This window comes from Myxine glutinosa, chromosome 4, assembly GCF_964187855.1.
Source record: "Myxine glutinosa chromosome 4, kmMyxGlut1.1, whole genome shotgun sequence".
NCBI classification, from domain to species: domain Eukaryota; kingdom Metazoa; phylum Chordata; class Myxini; order Myxiniformes; family Myxinidae; genus Myxine; species Myxine glutinosa.
Genome location: NC_136264.1, coordinates 18,471,999 through 18,491,221, shown reverse-complemented (window position 1 = coordinate 18,491,221; position 19,223 = coordinate 18,471,999). Strand labels below are relative to the sequence as shown.

At 44.3% G+C, this 19,223-nt stretch overlaps 1 protein-coding gene across 1 annotated transcript in view; it reads left to right on the top strand.

Annotated features, from left to right (window-relative positions):
* Nucleotides 1–18,677, top strand: part of LOC137424487 (mucin-4-like) — a 32,094-nt gene extending 13,417 nt beyond the window's left edge. Inside the window, exons 4-11 of the mRNA XM_078775188.1 lie at nt 14,418–14,476; nt 14,590–14,765; nt 14,924–15,089; nt 15,632–15,823; nt 17,529–17,545; nt 17,835–17,945; nt 18,419–18,447; nt 18,600–18,677. Of these exons, the coding sequence (XP_078631314.1) occupies nt 14,418–14,476; nt 14,590–14,765; nt 14,924–15,089; nt 15,632–15,823; nt 17,529–17,545; nt 17,835–17,945; nt 18,419–18,447; nt 18,600–18,677 (828 nt within the window). The remainder of the gene's footprint in view (nt 1–14,417; nt 14,477–14,589; nt 14,766–14,923; nt 15,090–15,631; nt 15,824–17,528; nt 17,546–17,834; nt 17,946–18,418; nt 18,448–18,599) is intronic.
* The last annotated feature ends 546 nt before the right edge of the window (nt 18,678–19,223 follow it).

The following is a 19,223-nucleotide window of genomic DNA, read 5'->3' as shown; positions in this document are numbered from 1 at the left end:
GCAACAGTATGATTCCACAAACATATCTACATACCTCTATCTGACGTATATCACAAGAAAGTTTTTGTTTTCCATGATTTTTTCAAGATACATTCTTAGTTTTGTCAGAATTTGATATTTATTTATTGGGGGCTTTGGCAGTGGGAACAGCACTGTTTGTCGCATGCAGCATTTTAGAGCCAGATTACCAGACTAGTTCAGGCATTTCATGAAAAGTCTTTGGTCAACCTTGAACAAATTGCAACAAAACGAATCTATGCTGTTTTATACTCCTGAATATGTCCTCCATCACATATAAAAAGTCTGGAGAGATTCTAGGGGATATCTGGAAAGATCACTGGAATATGATCCCACCCAAAAATGTCATTTTCCACATTTCAGCCTTCTTTAAACATGTTAAAGCCTATCTGAAGGTTTCACTGGACTGTTAGATCCTGACTACCCTCACCAGAGGAGACGGTGTGGCATTTGGGTCCGTTTGTTTGTCTCTCTGTCTGTTTGTCCGCACAGAACATTAGTACTGTATTGTATGAATTACATTAGACCCTTTAGAATCCTATAACCCAAAAGACCATGGAGACCCACGAAGACTCTAAGACACCTAAAACTCTTTGGAGCCTTTAAAGCCCTTAGACCCTTTGAGAACCAAAACATGCTTTATGACCTTGAAGACCTTTTAGACCCTGAGGACCATTGAAGACCGTTTAAGACCTTGTAAACCCTTAAGACCCCTATGACCCTTAATAACCCCAATAACCTTTAAGACCCTTTAGATCACTAAGATCGTTTAGAACCAGAAGACTCTGAAACCCCCATAGACATCGTTACATCCTTTACTATAAGATCCTTGAGATCCTTTTTGACTCTTTAGAACCCGAATACCCATTGACTCCTCTACCCTTTAGACCTTCACACCTTTCAGACCTTTTAATACCCTGTAGGCCGCTTTGACTTTCAGATCTTTTTTTATATGTTTTAAGACCCTTTGGACCCCTTCAGACAATTCCAACCCTTTAGAACCATTTTGACAATTTGAAACCTTTCGACCTTTGAACTTTTAGACCTTCAGACCATTTGACCTTCACAACCTTTCAGACCTTTGACTTTCACACATTTACAAACAGACAATTTAGAGTTTTCATTTGCAATCAATGACCTTTCATTGAGTACATCCTTCGACTTATTTGCCATACAAAATACACCACACGAAACAAGTCTTGGCGAGGGTCTATGATTGTCGTGAAAATCAAGCACAGACACGACTTGTTCCTTGGGTAGGTTTAATATCATTTAGATCTGAAGTAACATCCTGTAAAAATACATTCATGCAACAGACATTAGAATCAGAGTATTTCATGGGCAATGTCCGATATCAATAGGTAACAAAGCAAGCGCAGCATATAGGGGCGTACGTACCATTCAAACTACAGGACTATGTCACAGTAAGTGCCGCTGAAGTGTCCGGGCGCCCCGGTTGTCCCGGGTCTTATAGACGCCCCCTTTTAGTGGGATACGCGAGCACTCCCTGGGTTCACCTTCGGTATAATTTCACTACATTCTCCCCGCCGTTAGAACTATACTGCCGCCCGGCAGGTGGCAAGCAAGCGTCAGCAATAATCGGATGGGTCACGTCAATCCACGTCAGTCGGTCCACCCGTAGCGGTCGGGGCGGCGAACTACCCTGCCAGTTCGTGTTCGGAAACTACCGGGTACGGCGTCCCCAAGCCCAGAGTCCCCCGCGTCGGAATAGTCGCCGGAGGTGGGTGTCGGAGGGAGCGCCCCAGCGCCTTCTGGCAAGGGAGTGGGTGACGACGGAAGTGACGGTAGTAGTTCCATAGAGGAAGCTTCGGTAGAGTCCACAGACTCGTAGATGGGTTCGTCGATATCCCGGTCGTCGTCCCCACATGGGGTGAGATGGCATATGGAGACAGTAGACTCGCGGCCGTCCGCTGTTAACACGCGAGCATGTTCGGGATTAGCCTGGAGGACCCGCACCTTATCAACAAGGGGGTCGTACTTGCTAGCGCGAACCGCTCATTTGAGATAGGCGGGCCCCGGCTCAGCGAGCCAGCTGGGTAACGATTGGATACTACCCGAGCTTCTAGGGTGGTGGAACAGTCTTTCATGAGGAGTCTGGTTGGTGGCGGTACATAGGAGAGCCCGGATCGAGTTTAGAGCCGCAGGTAGTGACTACGCCCATTTATCGAGGCCTCGGCCGAGGGTCCGGAGGCTTAGCATGACGGCCCTCCATATAATCCCATTAAAGCGTTCGATCTGCCCATTCGCTTGGGGCCGGTACGGGGTGGTGTAGCTCGAAGCGACATTATTCTGGAGCAAGTAGCCCCTCACCTCCTGAGACAGGAACACCGCACCCCGATCGGTATGCACGTAGGCCGGATACCCAAACATAGAAAACAAATTCTGCAGGCACCGGAGAACCGTGGCAGCTGACATATCCCCGCACGTATAAGCAAAGGGGAATCGTGAATACTCATCGACGATAGTGAGCAGATAACGAGAGTTACTCGACAACGGCAGCGGCCCTTTGAAGTCCATCGCCAAGCGCTCCCACGGTCTAGTAGCCCTAACCAGCGTCCCCATAGGAGGGTTGTAAAAACGCGGTTTGAGCTCCGCACAGATCGTGCAATCACGGCAGATCCGGCGGATGTCCTCAATCGAGTACGGCAGATTACCACTGCGCACAAAATGCGCGAAACGTGCCACCCCGGGATGACACATAGTGCCGTGCAAGACACGCAATCCCTCCAAAGTTACAACCCCCGCGCAAGTGGCCGGCCTCGATAAGGCGTCAGCGACCAGGTTATCCTTCCCCGGGCGGTATTTGATGGTGTAGCAGAAGTCGGCGAGTTCGATACGCCAACGGGTGATTTTCTCATTCTTAATGCGCTGAGCATGTAAGGTGTCGTACATAAATGCAAAGCTTTGTTGGTCTGTGACGATTTGGAAACACCGCCCAAGCAGGTACGGCCGCCATCGCCGAATTGATTCGACGATCGCATACGCTTCCTTTTCGACAGATGAATGCCTCCGCTCAGCGGAGGTGAGAGTCTGCGAAAAGAAAGCCACAGGGCGTCCCCCTTGGGAGAGAGTCGCCGCTATCGCATGATCCGAGGCATCACTCTCCAAAACGAAAGAGGCACTCTCGTCAATCGTCGCTACAGCGGTGCCAGCGATGTCGGCTTTAAGGCCCTCGAAGGCCGCCATGGTGGCCGGGCCCATGGGGAACGTGTCGCAGGCCACGAGGGGACGGAGCTTCGTGGCGAAATTTTGCACCCACTTTGAATAGTGGGCGAACAGCCCAAGAGCGCGTTTCAGCGAAGCCCGATCGCTAGGTGGAGCCATATCGAGCAAAGGTCGCAGACGCTCCTTATCCGGAGAGACAGAGCCATGGGTCACGGTGTACCCCAACAGATCTACCGTGCATAGAGAGTAACGACACTTAGCCGCATTCATGGTTAGGCGATATTTCCGCGCAACCTCGAGGAAGCGCTTCAGATTAGCGTCGTGATGCTCCTGGTCATACCCACAAACAGTAAGATTGTCCAGATAGACAAAGACATCGGTCAAGTTCTCCTTCGCAACGAGGTCATCCATAGCCCTCTGAAAACAAGGGACTCCGTTAGTTACCCCAAAGGGAAGTCGCGTGAACTGGTACAACCGCTGACCTGATTCAAAGGCTGTAAAGACGCGATCAGCCCTAGAGATGGGGACCTGATGATACGCACTACGCAGATCGAGAGTGCTATAAACGGAATACAGGGCCACCTGACGTACCAGGGCGTCTATCCCTGGTAAGGGGTAGGCATCCAGCTGTGTAAAACGCTTAATCGTCTGTGAGTAGTCGATTACCATGCGCCGGCGGTGGGCCTCACTTCGCACCACTAAGACTTGGGCCCGCCACGGTGACCTACTGGGTTCTATAATACCGTCCTTTAAGAGCTGGGCCGTTTCTTCCGCAATGAATTGCGCGTCTGCGCGAAAGTAGCGCCGCGATTTGACGGCTACAGGGGTACAATCAGTGGTCAGGTTGGGGAACAGCGAGAGAGGCTCCATGTCCATCTGAGCGAGGGCGCACACAGCAAGCGTGTCCGGCCCACCGAAGTCTATTTCCAAACGTCCATGTCGCTTAAGGAAATCAAGTCCTAACAGAACGTCGGCACATAAAGCAGGTAATACCATGAGATACACGTCCGGGAACGTGCGACCCTTTATCACAAGTTTCAATTGACATGCCCCTTTTGTGCTCAACCGAAGTCCTTGGGAGGCCATGAATGAAGATCCGTCGTGTTGTCCCGAGAACCGGCCACCCATGTTGATGCACTAGTCGTTGATCGATAAAACTATCCGTAGACCCCGTGTCAATCAAAGCTTGCGCAAAAACGCCCGCGACCTTGAGCGGAATGATGGCCTGCGCAAGGCCGGCAGACCCGGCAGGTATTGTACCGGCCGGGCGAGAAGATCGCACCTCGCGGGTGGATCCCACTCCGGCTGCAATCTTCCGGGCATCGTCGGCAGGTTGGGCCTCAGCCGGAGCATATAAATTGTAATACCCACTGTCAGAGGACGTTCCCACGCCGGCTGCAGTTTGCCGGGCATTCGGGCAGCCCGTGGAGGATCCTCGTGACAAGCGCATAGTTGGCTCATCAGCAGTTTCATTTGCCGGAGTGAGTGTGTGTAGGTCGTAAGTGCCGCCGCCAGATGGCGCTCGAGTCACGTGAGAAGGATCACTGCCATCTGCAGATTCATATGCCAGAGTGGGTGCATGTAATTCGTAAGAGCCGCCGTCAGATGGCGCTCGAGTCACGTGCCGCGTTTGCCGCACATCAAGAGGAGTTTCCAAAGCAGGAGCATGTCGCTTGTTTGAAGAAGGTGTTCGAACGCCAGTCAAGGTCGGTCACTCCGTGGCCGGTCGCGTTCGCGCCATTTGTTTTGGCGGCCCGGTGTATCTCACCAAGGTCGTGCATGCAGCCAGAGGCCCGCGAGAAGGAGGTCGGCTCATCAAAGCCGAGTGAGGCGCCCCGTCCGGTGCTCGATCCGTTGGCTCAGCGATAAGCCCATTCAGGGTCGTGCGGGTGCGCGTGCCCCGAGCAGCCTTCCTGCAGACCTTTGCAAAATGGCCCTTGGAGGAGCACAGGTGGCATATTGCTTCCCGAGCCGGGCATTCAGATCGAGGGTGCTGCCGATTCCCACAAAAATAACACTTCGCATACCAGTCAGGCCGTTGCCGGGCAACGGCAGCAGCAGTTAGGCTGGAAGCGGAGTCCGCTTCAGGAGCACCCAGAGTCTCGGCCGTGGTGGTTGGGTCCTCCCCCATATCCTCGGCGGTAACCCTCTCCGGTCGCACGAGTTGGGAAGTCCCCGCCATGACTCGTGGGTGGTCATAAGTGGTGGATTGTTCACGGGCATCTGTATAGACGCGTGCCAGCCGTAGTGCCTCCGTAAATGTCAGCTCCGCGACCTCCAAGAGTCGGAGCCTCAAGACTCCAGAATTAATTCCGGAGACGAATGAATCTCGGAGAAGGTCATCCTGCATTTGCTCGTGAGTCCGTACCTCCTGCACGCAGTCCGCCAATAGGTAACGCAGCTCCTGCGCGTAGCGATCGATCGATTCTGAGGGTTGTTGTCGCCGCTGGGAGAGTTGATGCCGGCCGTGCACGGCGCTCCGTGTCTTTACGTATAGTCGCTTCAGCTCGGCCAGAGCCGTAGCGTACGTCTCAAATCGAGCAATGCTCCGGTAAACGCTGTGATGGACCTTCAACTGTAACACGGACAGCTTCACCGCAGCGGTGGGCTCAGTTTCGTGAGCGGCAAAGTAATTCTCCAGCGTTTTGAGCCAGTGGGTGAACTCCGATCCTGACCCCTCAGCTTGAGCGTCGGCTCCGAGAATCGGTACCATGATCATCTTGTGTTCAGCCATTTCGTCGATCTAAATGATATTAAATGTCGTTAAAATCAAGCACAGACGCGACTTGTCCCTTGGGTAGGTTTAATATCATTTAGATCTGAAGTAACATCCTGTAAAAATACATTCATGCAACAGACATTAGAATCAGAGTATTTCATGGGCAATGTCCGATATCAATAGGTAACAAAGCAAGCGCAGCATATTGGGGCGTACGTACCATTCAAACTACAGGACTATGTCACAGTAAGTGCCGCTGGAGTGTCCAGGCGCCTCGGTTGTCCCGGGTCTTATAGACGCCCCCTTTTAGTGGGATACGCGAGCACTCCCTGGGTTCACCTTCGGTATAATTTCACTACAATGATCTCTGATTGTTCTTTATTGTTTTAATTTAAACTGTTGGCAAGAAGCTCGGGTTTGAAGGACGAAGAGGCAGTCCCAGCCAATAGCTAAAAAAAACTAAAAGAGTGAATGAAAAAGAAGCAATACCGAGTACATGCATTCTTCACACATAATAACAAAAGTCAACAAGTTAGGCATGATGCTTGTATAATTATGTTTCCATCATGAAATAAAACACTGAAGATCATTTGCAAATATTGCACATTGCCATTGCACAAACTGATTTTAAAAAAATTAAAATAAAACAAGTTCAGAAACATTCAAAGTACACCGACCCCATGCCAAATAAATAAATATCCTCCAGTGCGGCATTGCCGGCGCACCCTGCGATACCGTCGTGTAGCTCATCGAGACTGAATTAGGAGGGAGAGGTGTACAATAATTGATTGATTAATTGCATAATTAAAATCAATAAACAATAATCGTAGAATATTTTCTTAATCAATTGGCTAATAGCATACCTAAACCATCAGTGCTTCATCTGAAGCTGTAACTTTGTGAAAATTAATTTTAAAAGTCATAAATCGAAAAAAGTAAATAATTAATTTATCAATTAATAAATAATTATTCGATCAATTGATTAATCAATAAATCAAAATACCCTTTCTAGCCACATCGCTTGGTCACGGTTGTGTCCAAATATCAGCTTCCTAGCTCAAAAGGTTCCAGAGATATTTCCCAGATGAGAAAGGAAATAAATTAATGATTAACAATAAAAAGAAATAAATAATAATCATAAAATAATTAATCAATTGGCTAACAGAATACCTAAACCACCACCGTTTCATCCGAATCTGTAACTTTAAAAAAATTAATTCATTTTGTCATTAATGGAATAATTAAATAATTAATCGATTACTTGATTAATCAAAAATAGCCTTGACAGCCAAATTACTTTATCATTATCCTGTCCAAATATCAGCTGCCTAGCTCAAAACGTGCCTGAGATATTGCCCAGATGAGAAATGAAATAAATAAGTACTTAATGAATCAATAATAATTAAGTAACGAATCATTTAATTATTGATTAATCAAAAAACAAAAAATAGCGTTTTTGCCAAATAAAGCACATGCTCACTATTGTGCCGAAATTTCACCTTCCGAGCTCAAAGGATGGATGAGATATCGCCCGGACAAACAAACAAACAAGAAAGAAACCGGATTGAGAACTGGCGTCATGCAGCACCTGGAGATGGCATAGGAAAGGAGCATCTACCGACTCCTCTCCGGCCTTGCTCCTCCAGCTCTCTCTGGGCTCTGTCCCCCAAATATTCCTAAAGGTCGCATAGATCTGCCTGCAACCCTCTTATGGTTAAACTGCCAAAATCAAGACTCTCTGCTCACCTTCACTCTTTCATTCCCATTTTCTCCCACCTCTGGAACAAACTCCCCCACTCCCTTCAATCCCACTCCTCCCTCCAGGTCTTTAAAACAGCTGTTCACCACCATCTCTTATCTTCCCCTATCCAAAACCTTGATCAGTTCTACCCCCGATAATTTCACTCCAAATCCTCTTTTTTTGAAATACCAACTTCTTTCCTGAATGTCCTTGGTGTCCTTGTGTTTATACTTCTCCCACCCCCCCCCCCCCCCTTCCCACGCCGCCTCCCCCCCCCAAGCCCTCTTCCTCCCACACATTCCCGATGTCCCTCACAAATGTTGTGTTTATGTGCTTCCCCTTCTCTCCCCATCTTGTCTACTGCTCCCCTTTTTATACACTTTGTTTGTTTGTCTGTTTGATTTGTTTGTGTGATAAATGTTAGCTCTTTCACGAGCCTCGATTATGTATACAAAAAAAGAAAAGAAATTGTGCAATATTGAACAACATCAACTGGCAGGACTAGTAATGGTAAAACATAATACCAAAAGGGTCTACAAGGTCTTAAACGGCACTGAGAACCTTCACAATACAACAAAGAGTGGGCGGAAAACTTGACAGTGAACATGTACACGTTATATTATGCAAGAAAAGCATCGATCTGCATAGAAGATGAGTCGTTGCTATATTGGCAGCATCACCCCACCATGGGTAACCTCTGTTAATGTCCAAGATGCCAGCGATTTCATCTTCACCATATTAGGCCATGTGCAGGTCTGAGCCTTCATTCAGTTTCATTCGATGAAAAGAGTGCAACTTATTTCGCTTGAATACATTTCAGAAACGTATTTTCTCATCAATATAAAAAGTTCCAATCATGAATTTGGTCCAACACGAAGTAGTTTCCGTTAATAATTAATCAGCATTATTTTCTTATGGCGTAGCTTCCAGCGTGGCATTGCGCGAGTACAGTGAGTTGGTCCGCTGCATAGTAGTACTGCCACCCAGCCAATCGTCATCCAGTATTGTCACACCAAGTGCCATGTTTGTCCACCAATGGCGTCTTCCATGAAAAGGGTAAATTGCGATGATGTCCATAGAAAAGGCGTCAAAAATCGGACTAACTGTGTGTCATGCACAAATCATCTCAACTCAACAATGTCTGTTCATTCTGTCTCAACTCAGCAATGAAATCATTCTGTCTCAACAATGGAATGAGGTTGTCAATGCCAAACAGGAAATAAGGGCTGTCTCCCTTGACATTTCACATGCCATCGATACGGTCTGGCACCCCGCTCTGCTAACCAAACTCTCCTCCTATGGTATCCATGGAAATCTCCACGCATAGCTTGCGGACTTCCTCTCTGGTCATAGTCAACATGTGGCCCTGAATGGATTTCTCTCATCTCCCCTTCCTGTTCAGGCTGGAGTTCCCCAAGGCAGTGTTCTGGGCCCTGTGCCTTTTCTGGTCTTCATCAATGATCTCTCCGACTCTGGAAAATCCTCTCTATCTCTTTGCTGATGACTCCACTCTCTGCCGCGACATACCTCATCCCTCAGATCGGCAGGCTGCAGCCTCCTCACTCTCTGCAGACCTGGAAAAAAATCACAGACTGGTCAAACAAGTGGAACATGTCTTTCAATCCTGACCAATCTCACACTCTCTCTATGTCTCTCTGAAAAGACCGACTGGACAACCCTCCCATCTACTTTCTCAACAATCCTCTCCAAGAAGTTCTGTCACTCAAGATTTTGGGTCTCACTATCTGACATGATCCTTCCTGGGAAGACCACATTTCCAAGCTGCCCTCCAAAGCCAGTCATCGATCAAGTCATTCCATCAAGCATCCTCCATTGTGCGAAGTCCTTCCTAAGCACAACTGACCTCCTCACCACAAACAAAGCTTTCATCTTCAGCTTGATGGAATACTGTTCCGCCCTCTGGGCTGGTGCTCCTGCCTCACACCCAGCTCGGCTTCACGCTGTAGAAACGTAAATATTTCAGAATCATTGGAATCTCGCGATGAAGCTGATTCTGAGGGCATTTCACTCACTCACCACAGGCAGTTTGGTGGTCTTTCTGTTTCTAACGACTCCTCTCCGGCCTAGCTCCCCCAGCTCTGTCTGTGCTTTGTCTCCCAAATATTCCCACAGGTCGCACAAGATCTGCCAGCAACCCTCTTCTGGTGAAACTGCCAAAATCAGGACTCTCTGCTCACCTTCACTCTTTCATTCTTCTTTTCTCCCGCATCTGGAACAAACTTCCTCACTCTCTTCAATCCCACTCCTCCCTCCAGGTCTTTAAAACAGCTGTTCAAAACGATCTCTTATCTTCCCCCATCCAAAACCTTGATCTTTTCTACCCCGTTAATTCACCCCAGATCCACTTTTTTGAAATACCGACTTATTTCCTGGAGGTCCTAGCAGTGTCCATGTGTTTTATACCTCTCCCACCACCACCCTCCCCCCCTTCCCATGCCCTTCCCCCAAACCCTCCCTCCCACAGATCTCCCGATGTTCCTGTTATCTGCTGTTGGACTTGTGTGCTTCCCTCTCTCTCCCCATCTTGTCTCCCGCTCCCTTTATTGTCCCCCGTCGCACAGCGGAGCGAAAGGGGGACTTTGGTTTTCCCCTGCGTCCGTGTGTCCGTCCGTCCATCCGTGCATCCATCCGTCCGTCCGTCCGTCCGTGCGGGCATGCGTGCGTGCGTAAGTGAAGGACCGCATTCGAATTTTGTGTGTGTGTGCAACCCACGTCAAAATCCAAGATGGCCGCCGCCATGTATGTCTGATGCCATGTATGTCTGAACATTGTGAGCTGAATATCTTGAAAAATAAGCGAAGTACCAACTTCTAATTTGGTGTGTGCGTGTATCTCTGCATAAGGAAGCGAACGCTATTGAAAATTGGGTCGCCACGTCAAAATCCAAGATGGCCGCCACCATATATATGTCTGAATCTTGTGAGATGAATATCTTGAAATATAAGCGAAGTACCAACTTCTAATTTGGCGTGTGGGTGTACCTCGGCATCAGGAAGAAGATTATTGAAAATTGGGTCGCCACGTCAAAATCCAAGATGGCCGTCGCCATGTATGTCTGAACCTTGTGAGATGAGTATCTTGAAAAATAAGCGAAGTACCAACTTCTAATCTGGTCTGTGGGTGTATCTAGGCACAAGCAAGAACGCTGTTTAAAATTGGGTCGCCACGTCAAAATCCAAGATGGCCGCCGCCATGTATGTCTGAAACTTGTGAGATGAATATCTTGAAAAATAAACGAAGTACCAACTTCTAATTTGGTGTGTGGGTGTATCTCGGCTTACGGAAGAATGCTATTGTAAATTGGGTCGCCACGTCAAAATCCAAGATGGCCGCCACCATATATATGTCTGAACCTTGTGAGCGAAATATCTTGAAAAATAAGCGAAGTACCAACTTCTATTCTGGTGTGTGGGTGTATCTAGGCATAAGGAAGAACGCTATTGAAAATTGGGTCGCCACGTCAAAATCCAAGATGGCCGCCTCCATGTATGTCTGAACCTTGTGAGCGAAATATCATATCATAGCATGTTTTCTGCGTCTTCCACTTTGTCAACTCACATCACTTCCCCGACAGGGGGCCGAGGCATAACGCTTGTTATTATGTTTTATGTGTCGGTTTTTTTTTTTTGTGATTAATGTTAGCTCTTACACAAGCCTCGATCTTGTCTCCAAAAAAAAAAAATTGTGTGTTTGTGTGAGTGCATGTATATACAGTCGTGGCCAAAAATATTGGCACCCTTGCACTTTTTTCAAATAACTCACAATTTTCTCTAAAAATACGTTGAAATTGACAAAAGTATTTGGTCTCTACAATTCTTAATTTCACTGTTTATATTACAGAACGTTTGTTTTTTATTCAGAACTTCATATATCCTTTGAAATCAGAAAATAAAAAGAAATGGCATTGACAAAACTATTGACACCCAAGTCTTAATATTTGGAAGCACAGCCTTTGGACAAAATAACTGCAGTCAAGCACTTCCAATAGCCATGAATGAGCTTCCTTCACCTCTCTACTGGCAGTTTGGCCCATTCTTCTTGTGCAAACTGCTCCAGCTCTCCCAGATTTGAAGGGTGCGTTCTCCCAACTGCTGTTTTCAGATCTCCCCACAGGTGTTCAATGGGATTTAGATCTGGACTCTTTGCTGGCCACTTCAGAACAGTCCAGTGTTTTGTCTTGAACCATTCCTGGGTGTTTTTTGAAGTGTGTTTCGGGTCATCGTCCTGCTGCAAGAACCATGACCTTCAACAGAGACCCAGCTTTCTGACACTGGGTTGAACATTGTGCTCCAAAATGCCTTCGTAATCTCCTGATTTCATGATGCCATGCACACATTCAAGGCACCCATTGCCAGAGACAGCACAGCAACCCCAAAACATCACTGAACCTCCTCCATGTTTGACTGTAGGGAAGGTGTTCTTATTTTTTTGAAGGCTTCATTTTGTTTTCTGTAAACATAGAGATAATGTTCTTCACTAAAAAGCTCGAATTCGGTCTCATCTGTCCGCAGGACATTCTCCCACAAGGATTTTGGCTTGTTCAGGTGTGTTTTGGAAAACTCCAGTCGGGCATTCAGTTCAGCTCAGCTCCTGGGTCTTCTACCAAAGAACCCCCTTTCATTGAGTTGGCGACAGATGGTGCGAGTTGAAACTGTCGTACCTTGTGTCTGAAAGTCAGCTTGAATCTGTTTGGCAGTTGATCGAGATGCTTTCTCCACCATTCGAACAATCCTTCACTGCAATCTTCGATCAAGTTTTCTCTTGCGGCCATGTCCAGGGAGGTTGTATACAGTGCCATGGGCCTTAAACGTCCTGATAACATTGTGTACGGTGGACACAGGAACATACAGTGCATTCAGAAAGTATTCAGACCCCTTCACTTTTTTCACATTTTGTTATGTTGCAGCCTAATGCTGAAATCGTTTAAATTCATTTTTTTCCCTCATCAATCCACACTCAATACCCCATAATGACAAAGAGAAAACAGGATTTTAGAAAGTTTTGCAAATTTATAAAAAAATAAAAAACTGAAATATCACATTTACATAAGTATTCATACCCTTTGCTATGACACTTGAAATTTAGCTCAGGTGCCTCCCATTTCTCTTGATCATCTTTGAGATGTTTCTACACCTTGATTGGAGTCCACCTGTGGTAAATTCAATTGATTGGACATGATTTTGAAAGGCACACACCTGTCTATATAAGGTCTCACAGCCGACAATGCATATCAGAGCAAAAACCAAGCCATGAGGTCGAAGGAACTGCCTGCAGAGCTCAGAGACAGGATTGTGTCGAGGCACAGATCTGGGGAAGCCTACAAAAAAAATTCTGCTGCATTGAAGGTTCCCAAGAGCACAGTGGCCTCCATAATTCTTAAATGGAAGAAGTTTGGAACAACCAGGACTCTTCCTAGAGCTGGCCGCCCGGCCAAACTGAGCAATCAGGAGAGAAGGGCCTTGGTAAGAGAGGTGACCAAGAACCCGATGGTCACTCTGGTTGAGCTCCAGAGATCCTGTGTGGAGATGGGAGAAACTTCCAGAAGGACAACCATCACTGCAACACTCCACCGATCTGGGCTTTATGGCAGAGTGGCTAGACTGAAGCCTCTCCTCAGTGAAAGACACATGAAAGCCCGCTTGGAGTTTGCAAAAAAGCATCTAAAGGACTCTCAGACTGTGAGAAACAAGATTCTGTGGGCTTTCAAGCAGCCATCAATTGTGGGCATCATTGATGGCTGCGTGCCAGTTGGCCTGAGTGAAATGCCAGACTCGTCGATGATGAGGAGGCTCTCTGAGAATGGCCAGAGAAATATCCACTTTAACAATCAAATGATAATTGGCCTTCAACTGTGCTGTTCGTGTTTCCTTCCCCCCCCCCCCCCCCCCCCTCCTCTCTACTGTTCCTTTTGCATCCTATTTTGCATGTTTTGCGTCCTATTTATCTGTTGCATCCTGATCTGTTCAGTGTACCAGATATTCCTGGAACCTCGACTTTTTTTGATAAAACAAGACCAAAAGTCTAACAGCGGCGTAGCCGGGCTTGTAAAATATTATAAACACAAAACATGATTAGCTTTTTATGCAGTCGCTCATGCAGTCTATAACATTAAACAAAGACATTTGGAGGAATCCAGCCATCCTTGAGGTAAGTTTTACTTCCAGAACTGAGGGAAGATATGTAATCTAGATTATACCCCATAAGGGTTGGGTACGTACCGTTTTGTTGCAAGAGACGTAACATCGATGCTTTCAATATTTGATGGTGATTTTAGCAACCGGTTTGTTTGTGTGTTACACTGAATGAAAAAACATCAGGGTAGAGCATGGCGATTGTGATATATGACAGGTTCGACAATATGTTTGGCATGAACTGCATATAAATCAAAATGGCGGTATGTGGAGAGTCAGCCACCGTACCGCCGTAATGACATCAAACGTAATCACAACACCCTGTCATGTGACCAGATCGTCAGCTCTGATTGGTTATTGTTTGAGGGGACATACACATACATACATACATACATACATACATACATACATACATATGGACAAACACTATTCTAGACGGCTTTGTCCTATGGGCTACGCCGTTAAAATTATGTCCACAAGCTCTGAGATATAGTAGTCCATGCCATTCGGCCTCCATTCTATCCAAATCATGTCTATACTGTGTAGTTCACAAGTTGAATATTGCATATGATTGGTGATTATTCTCAATCCTGTATTGCAGTTACGTGAGCAATTCGGAAACCTCTCTGGGTTTAACCAAGTCAGTGTTTCTCCACTCAAGTAAGAAACAACAATGTTTATGGATCAATGATGTGCATTTGAATATTTGATTTATTGTTCTTTTGATGTCGTTAAAACACGTTCCTGTTTTATTGTCTTTATCATGGGAGCAGGGAAGGCACAACCAACGATTATCCTGTGACAGCAAAGTTTGATTATACCAATGATAACATCAACAAAGTCTACAATGGCAGACTCAAAGATGATATTAAAAACAAGTTCAGGAGCCAAGTACGGGCCACCCGGCAAGAAAAGATGACCCTGAGAGGAGAAGTTAATCAAACAAATGGTAAGATGTACCTGATTATTCAGGAAGCTAATTGTGTGATTTCACAAAGCATGTTTATCAATGTACTGTGCTAATAATTCTATGAATAATGTTTCAAGAGTATTTCGTAGAAATCTAAACAAAAGCTGAATACAAATCTCACTTTGTTCCGATCACAGTTCCAATGGAGGACCTGGACAAGGTGTTTCAGTGCAACTCCAAGTACGAGGGATATATTGTCTTATTCGATAGCACCGGAGTTTTCTGCAAATCACCGTGCACCGACCCTTCTTACTGTAACAATCGTGGAAATTGCACACACCTGGAAACTGGCCCAAATTGCAGGTAAAGTTGGTTTCTCCAGTTGCTATGATCTAAGATTCTGTCTCAAGGCAAAAATTGTACTCGCAAAACTATTAAGTATTCTGCCTTCATTTTCAAACTTTTGTTTTTTCTTTGCTACCGAATACCTCTTTTTTTATTCCTCAACAAAGATGCCATCATGTTTCTTTGATTCAGCTTGTAAATATTGTCTTATATTACTCACTTTATTCCAGACGACTGTTAAAAGCAGCTTTACTTCTTAAATTATGAATCATTTTGCAAAACAGAAAAATGTTTGAGCGCACGCAGTCCCCACCCAACCTCAAAATGCACTGTCCTGAGTGTGCTTATATTTACCCAGTACTGCAAATCACACGTGCTTTATATAAGTTTGGGGAAGGAGGGGTCTTGGTTTTTAAAAGATGCAAAATCGAGGCTCATGGGGAAGAGAAGCAAAGGAGGTTGAGTGGATTTGATCGACACAGAGGAGAGCAGGTGTACAGATCTTGAGGAGCCGTGAATTGCCTTCATCTTCTGTAATTATCAATTTTTTCTCCTCCCAGTTGTGATCCTGCCTGCACCGATAAACAGAAGTGTACGGGGTGTAACGTTGACACAAACTTGTTCAAGATCCTGTTTGGTACCCTTGGAGCTCTCCTTGGAGTGGGAATACTTTTGGGGATTGTTTGCTATTGTGTCAAACGTCCATCCCCCTCAAAATCCATTGTTGCCGACGACCACATCTACTACAGCTGGTAATGTCTCCAATGATTAGAACATTCAGACAAATATTTTGTTTGTTTGTTTTTGCAATACATTCTCTCATCATATTTGTTTCTTAATCTTACTTTTAAAGCAATAAGTCGTGGCTTATCCTCAATCCAGACTATGTTTTTTTTCCATAAACAATGACAATGAATATGTGCTATTGTGAATCAAGACAATTGAAATAACTTTACAATTAATATGATCAAGTCTGACCAAAATAGAAGCATAACCCTCAATCATTTACTGTATATAAAATGCATTCAATTTTATTTGGATGAAAATGTTTACATCATATTGAACATTTGTTTTTCTTTCTCCAGTTGACCTCAAGGCCGAAGTCATTTTAAAATCTGCACTTTGCAGAGACAAAAAGCAATACTCACTCATCGTGTGACGGTCACTGCTGCAATACAGGAAGTAACTAGAATGCCACTCAGTGGAGCGCATACTCCCGCCGTGGGTCAAGTTGGAATAGTACGATTTCACAAAAGTTTGAGGGAGTAGTTCAGTGACAAGACAAGACAAGACAACACAAGACAGACACTGCACAGATATATATATATATATATATGATAATGTATTTAAAAAAACGGCAATTTCACTTACATTTTCGGATTCAGAATTCAATTCTATATAAGTGAGTGTATTTTGAGGCATGTGTGACTTCAAATAAAATTGTAAGCCAGGAAAACGTGCGTTTCATTCCTTAGGGATACAACATGTAAAACTGGCCCAAACGTCAAAACAAAACTCACTCATTTTAAGTCGTACAAGCTAATGCGACCACTCATTCTTCTGGGAAGAATCCCGTGCACATGCTGGTCACACTTATAAGTCACCTAAGTCTTTAAGTTCATCAAATATTGACACCGGGATTGACATTCGCTGAGGTAAATGTTGATTACGGTATCTCTTCTGAGGTAAATAAAACAAACAAAAAAAACTGTTTTAAAGCATGATGCGTATCAAACGATACATTTTATGAAACGGGGAAACCTAATACACACTTTGGTGATTTTAAAATGAGAGAATATGTCTTTATAAGAAAAGAAAAAAATGAACATTGAAGACGACGCTGCTAAAAAAAAATACACCGCTCTACCGCATAACCACGAGTTTAAACTACATTTACAACAAATATGAAAACTATTTTCATATCACAATGTTAAATATAGAATATATAGAAGATAATGTTTAAAAAAAATGAGCCCCATCTTCCAATGGTAAACAATTATTCAAAAAATTCCTGGATCCGGAATAATATCCTGAGCTTCACCAAAAACTAATCAATTCTTCCTTATCCCAAGTGCAATCATCCCACCAACTTTCATCAAAATCCGTTCAGAACTTTTCCAGATATCTTGTTCACAAACACATGAACATACGAACACACACACACACACACACACAAACACACACACGAACACACGAACATACGAACACACACACACACACACACACACACACACACACACACACACACGGACGGACGGACACGATCGAATGCATTACTCCCTAGCAGGAGTAAAAATAATATTATTGGAACTGGGAATGTAATATAATATTAGTAATACTATATGAATCAACACATAATTATGACTTGCGACTTATCCATTGGGTTTCAATTTAAAATACTCATCATTCACATGTTTACTCAAATATAACATCACTGCAACATCATGGAAATAAAAGGAATATTATGGGAAAAGGTAAATGGAAATGGACAATTATATGAAACAAATGTTATTTGGCAGTTGTATACATTGGGTTGCAAATTTTTCTCATTGATGATAAAAACATAACGTGCAGTGTTTTGCACTTTTTGCAAAATGTAAAAACATTGAAAAGCAAAAAATAAAACTTTCATCTGCTTTTGTTGCAATTTAATGTCTGCTCAAAATAATGTTATAATGTAAAGAAGAATATACAATTACTTCCATGGGTACGTTGCATTTGGACACTCTTTTATTTGCCTTGTACACTCTCTTGGCCATGCAGATTGTATCCTTACAAATGCCATACTCATGTGCATCCTTTTTTACACAGACAAAGGCATAAAAAATCCCAAAGGGAATGGTTCTCATTCAGTCTGGAGTTATAATAATCAAGGTAAATATTATTTTGATATTGATGGTCTTCGTAATTATGAAATTCTTAAAGAAGGGTGTTTATCTCACTTTTCAGATACAAGATTTCAATTCCAAATTTGTGAACAATTATGTTTATGCATATTTTTTCATCTCAACAATGAAACATTTTCATGACATCATTTTTTTCATCGAATGTAAATGCAAAATGACATTTTAAAAACATTGTTCTATCTTTGGTGTATCTCAAGGGATGGATATCCATCCATTTATCAAATTATTGTTCTGATAAAAAAAGTTTTGGCTGACCGGCAAAAAGAAAGTATAACCCAAAAATATTGACATGAACAATTCTAAATTCATAACAATATTTTCAGTATTCATAGACAACCGAGTTAAATAATCTCTCATACAAATAACTACATTTCAATATTCAATTTTTCACAATGTTTTTTAATTTCTAAATTAGATGTATTCTTGACAAAATATTTCCAGATGAACTGGTGAAGATCCAGTACGCTGGAGTACGCTACTTAATAAAATCGATACTTTAATCCATAACAAAATATATAAAACATCTACTCCATTGAATTCTATACTTTCCTTTTGAGCACTCGGGTCAATAGCATCTACAGGACTATAAATAACCTTTTATATGCATCCATGTCTAAATTAGGCCCTCTCTTTCCATTGCTTTCACAAACCTTTTGACAAGACTTGGAAACTTCAGCACAATTGTTTTTATCCCCATTGATTTCTAAACTGTCTTACTTGTAAAATGTTCCATCCAGAGGGAATCCAAGTTGTTTCACCTTAGCATTATCACTCAGCGCATTATTCCTATCAGTTACAGTGTTCATCTGAATTATGAAAAATGAGCCATACATATTGTGGCTTTCCTTCAAGCACTCCTGGTCCTGGTGCAAGGTAGCCTGGTGTTGGCTTAGCGGTTAGGGTGCTGGCTTGGGATGAAAGGATCCTGGGTTCGAATCCCGGTCGATCGCTGAATTAACGCCAGGGGGATTGACTCAGCCTGTCATCCTTCCGAGGTCGGCAAATTGAGTACCAGTTCACTGGTAATTCCCTGTGTGTCGCAGGAGGCGACTAACAAGGTTGGCGGCAGGAAGGGCATCCGGCCATAAAACATTGCTTTAAAAAGGGGACCACGGTGCCCGAAAAAGGGAAAAAGGCCAACCCCTGCTCTGCGGGGAAAAATGGCCTCTAAAGATGGTTCTTCTTCAAGCACTCCAATATTCCACATACAGCTGGCACCGTTTAATTTAACATGGTGGCACCATCT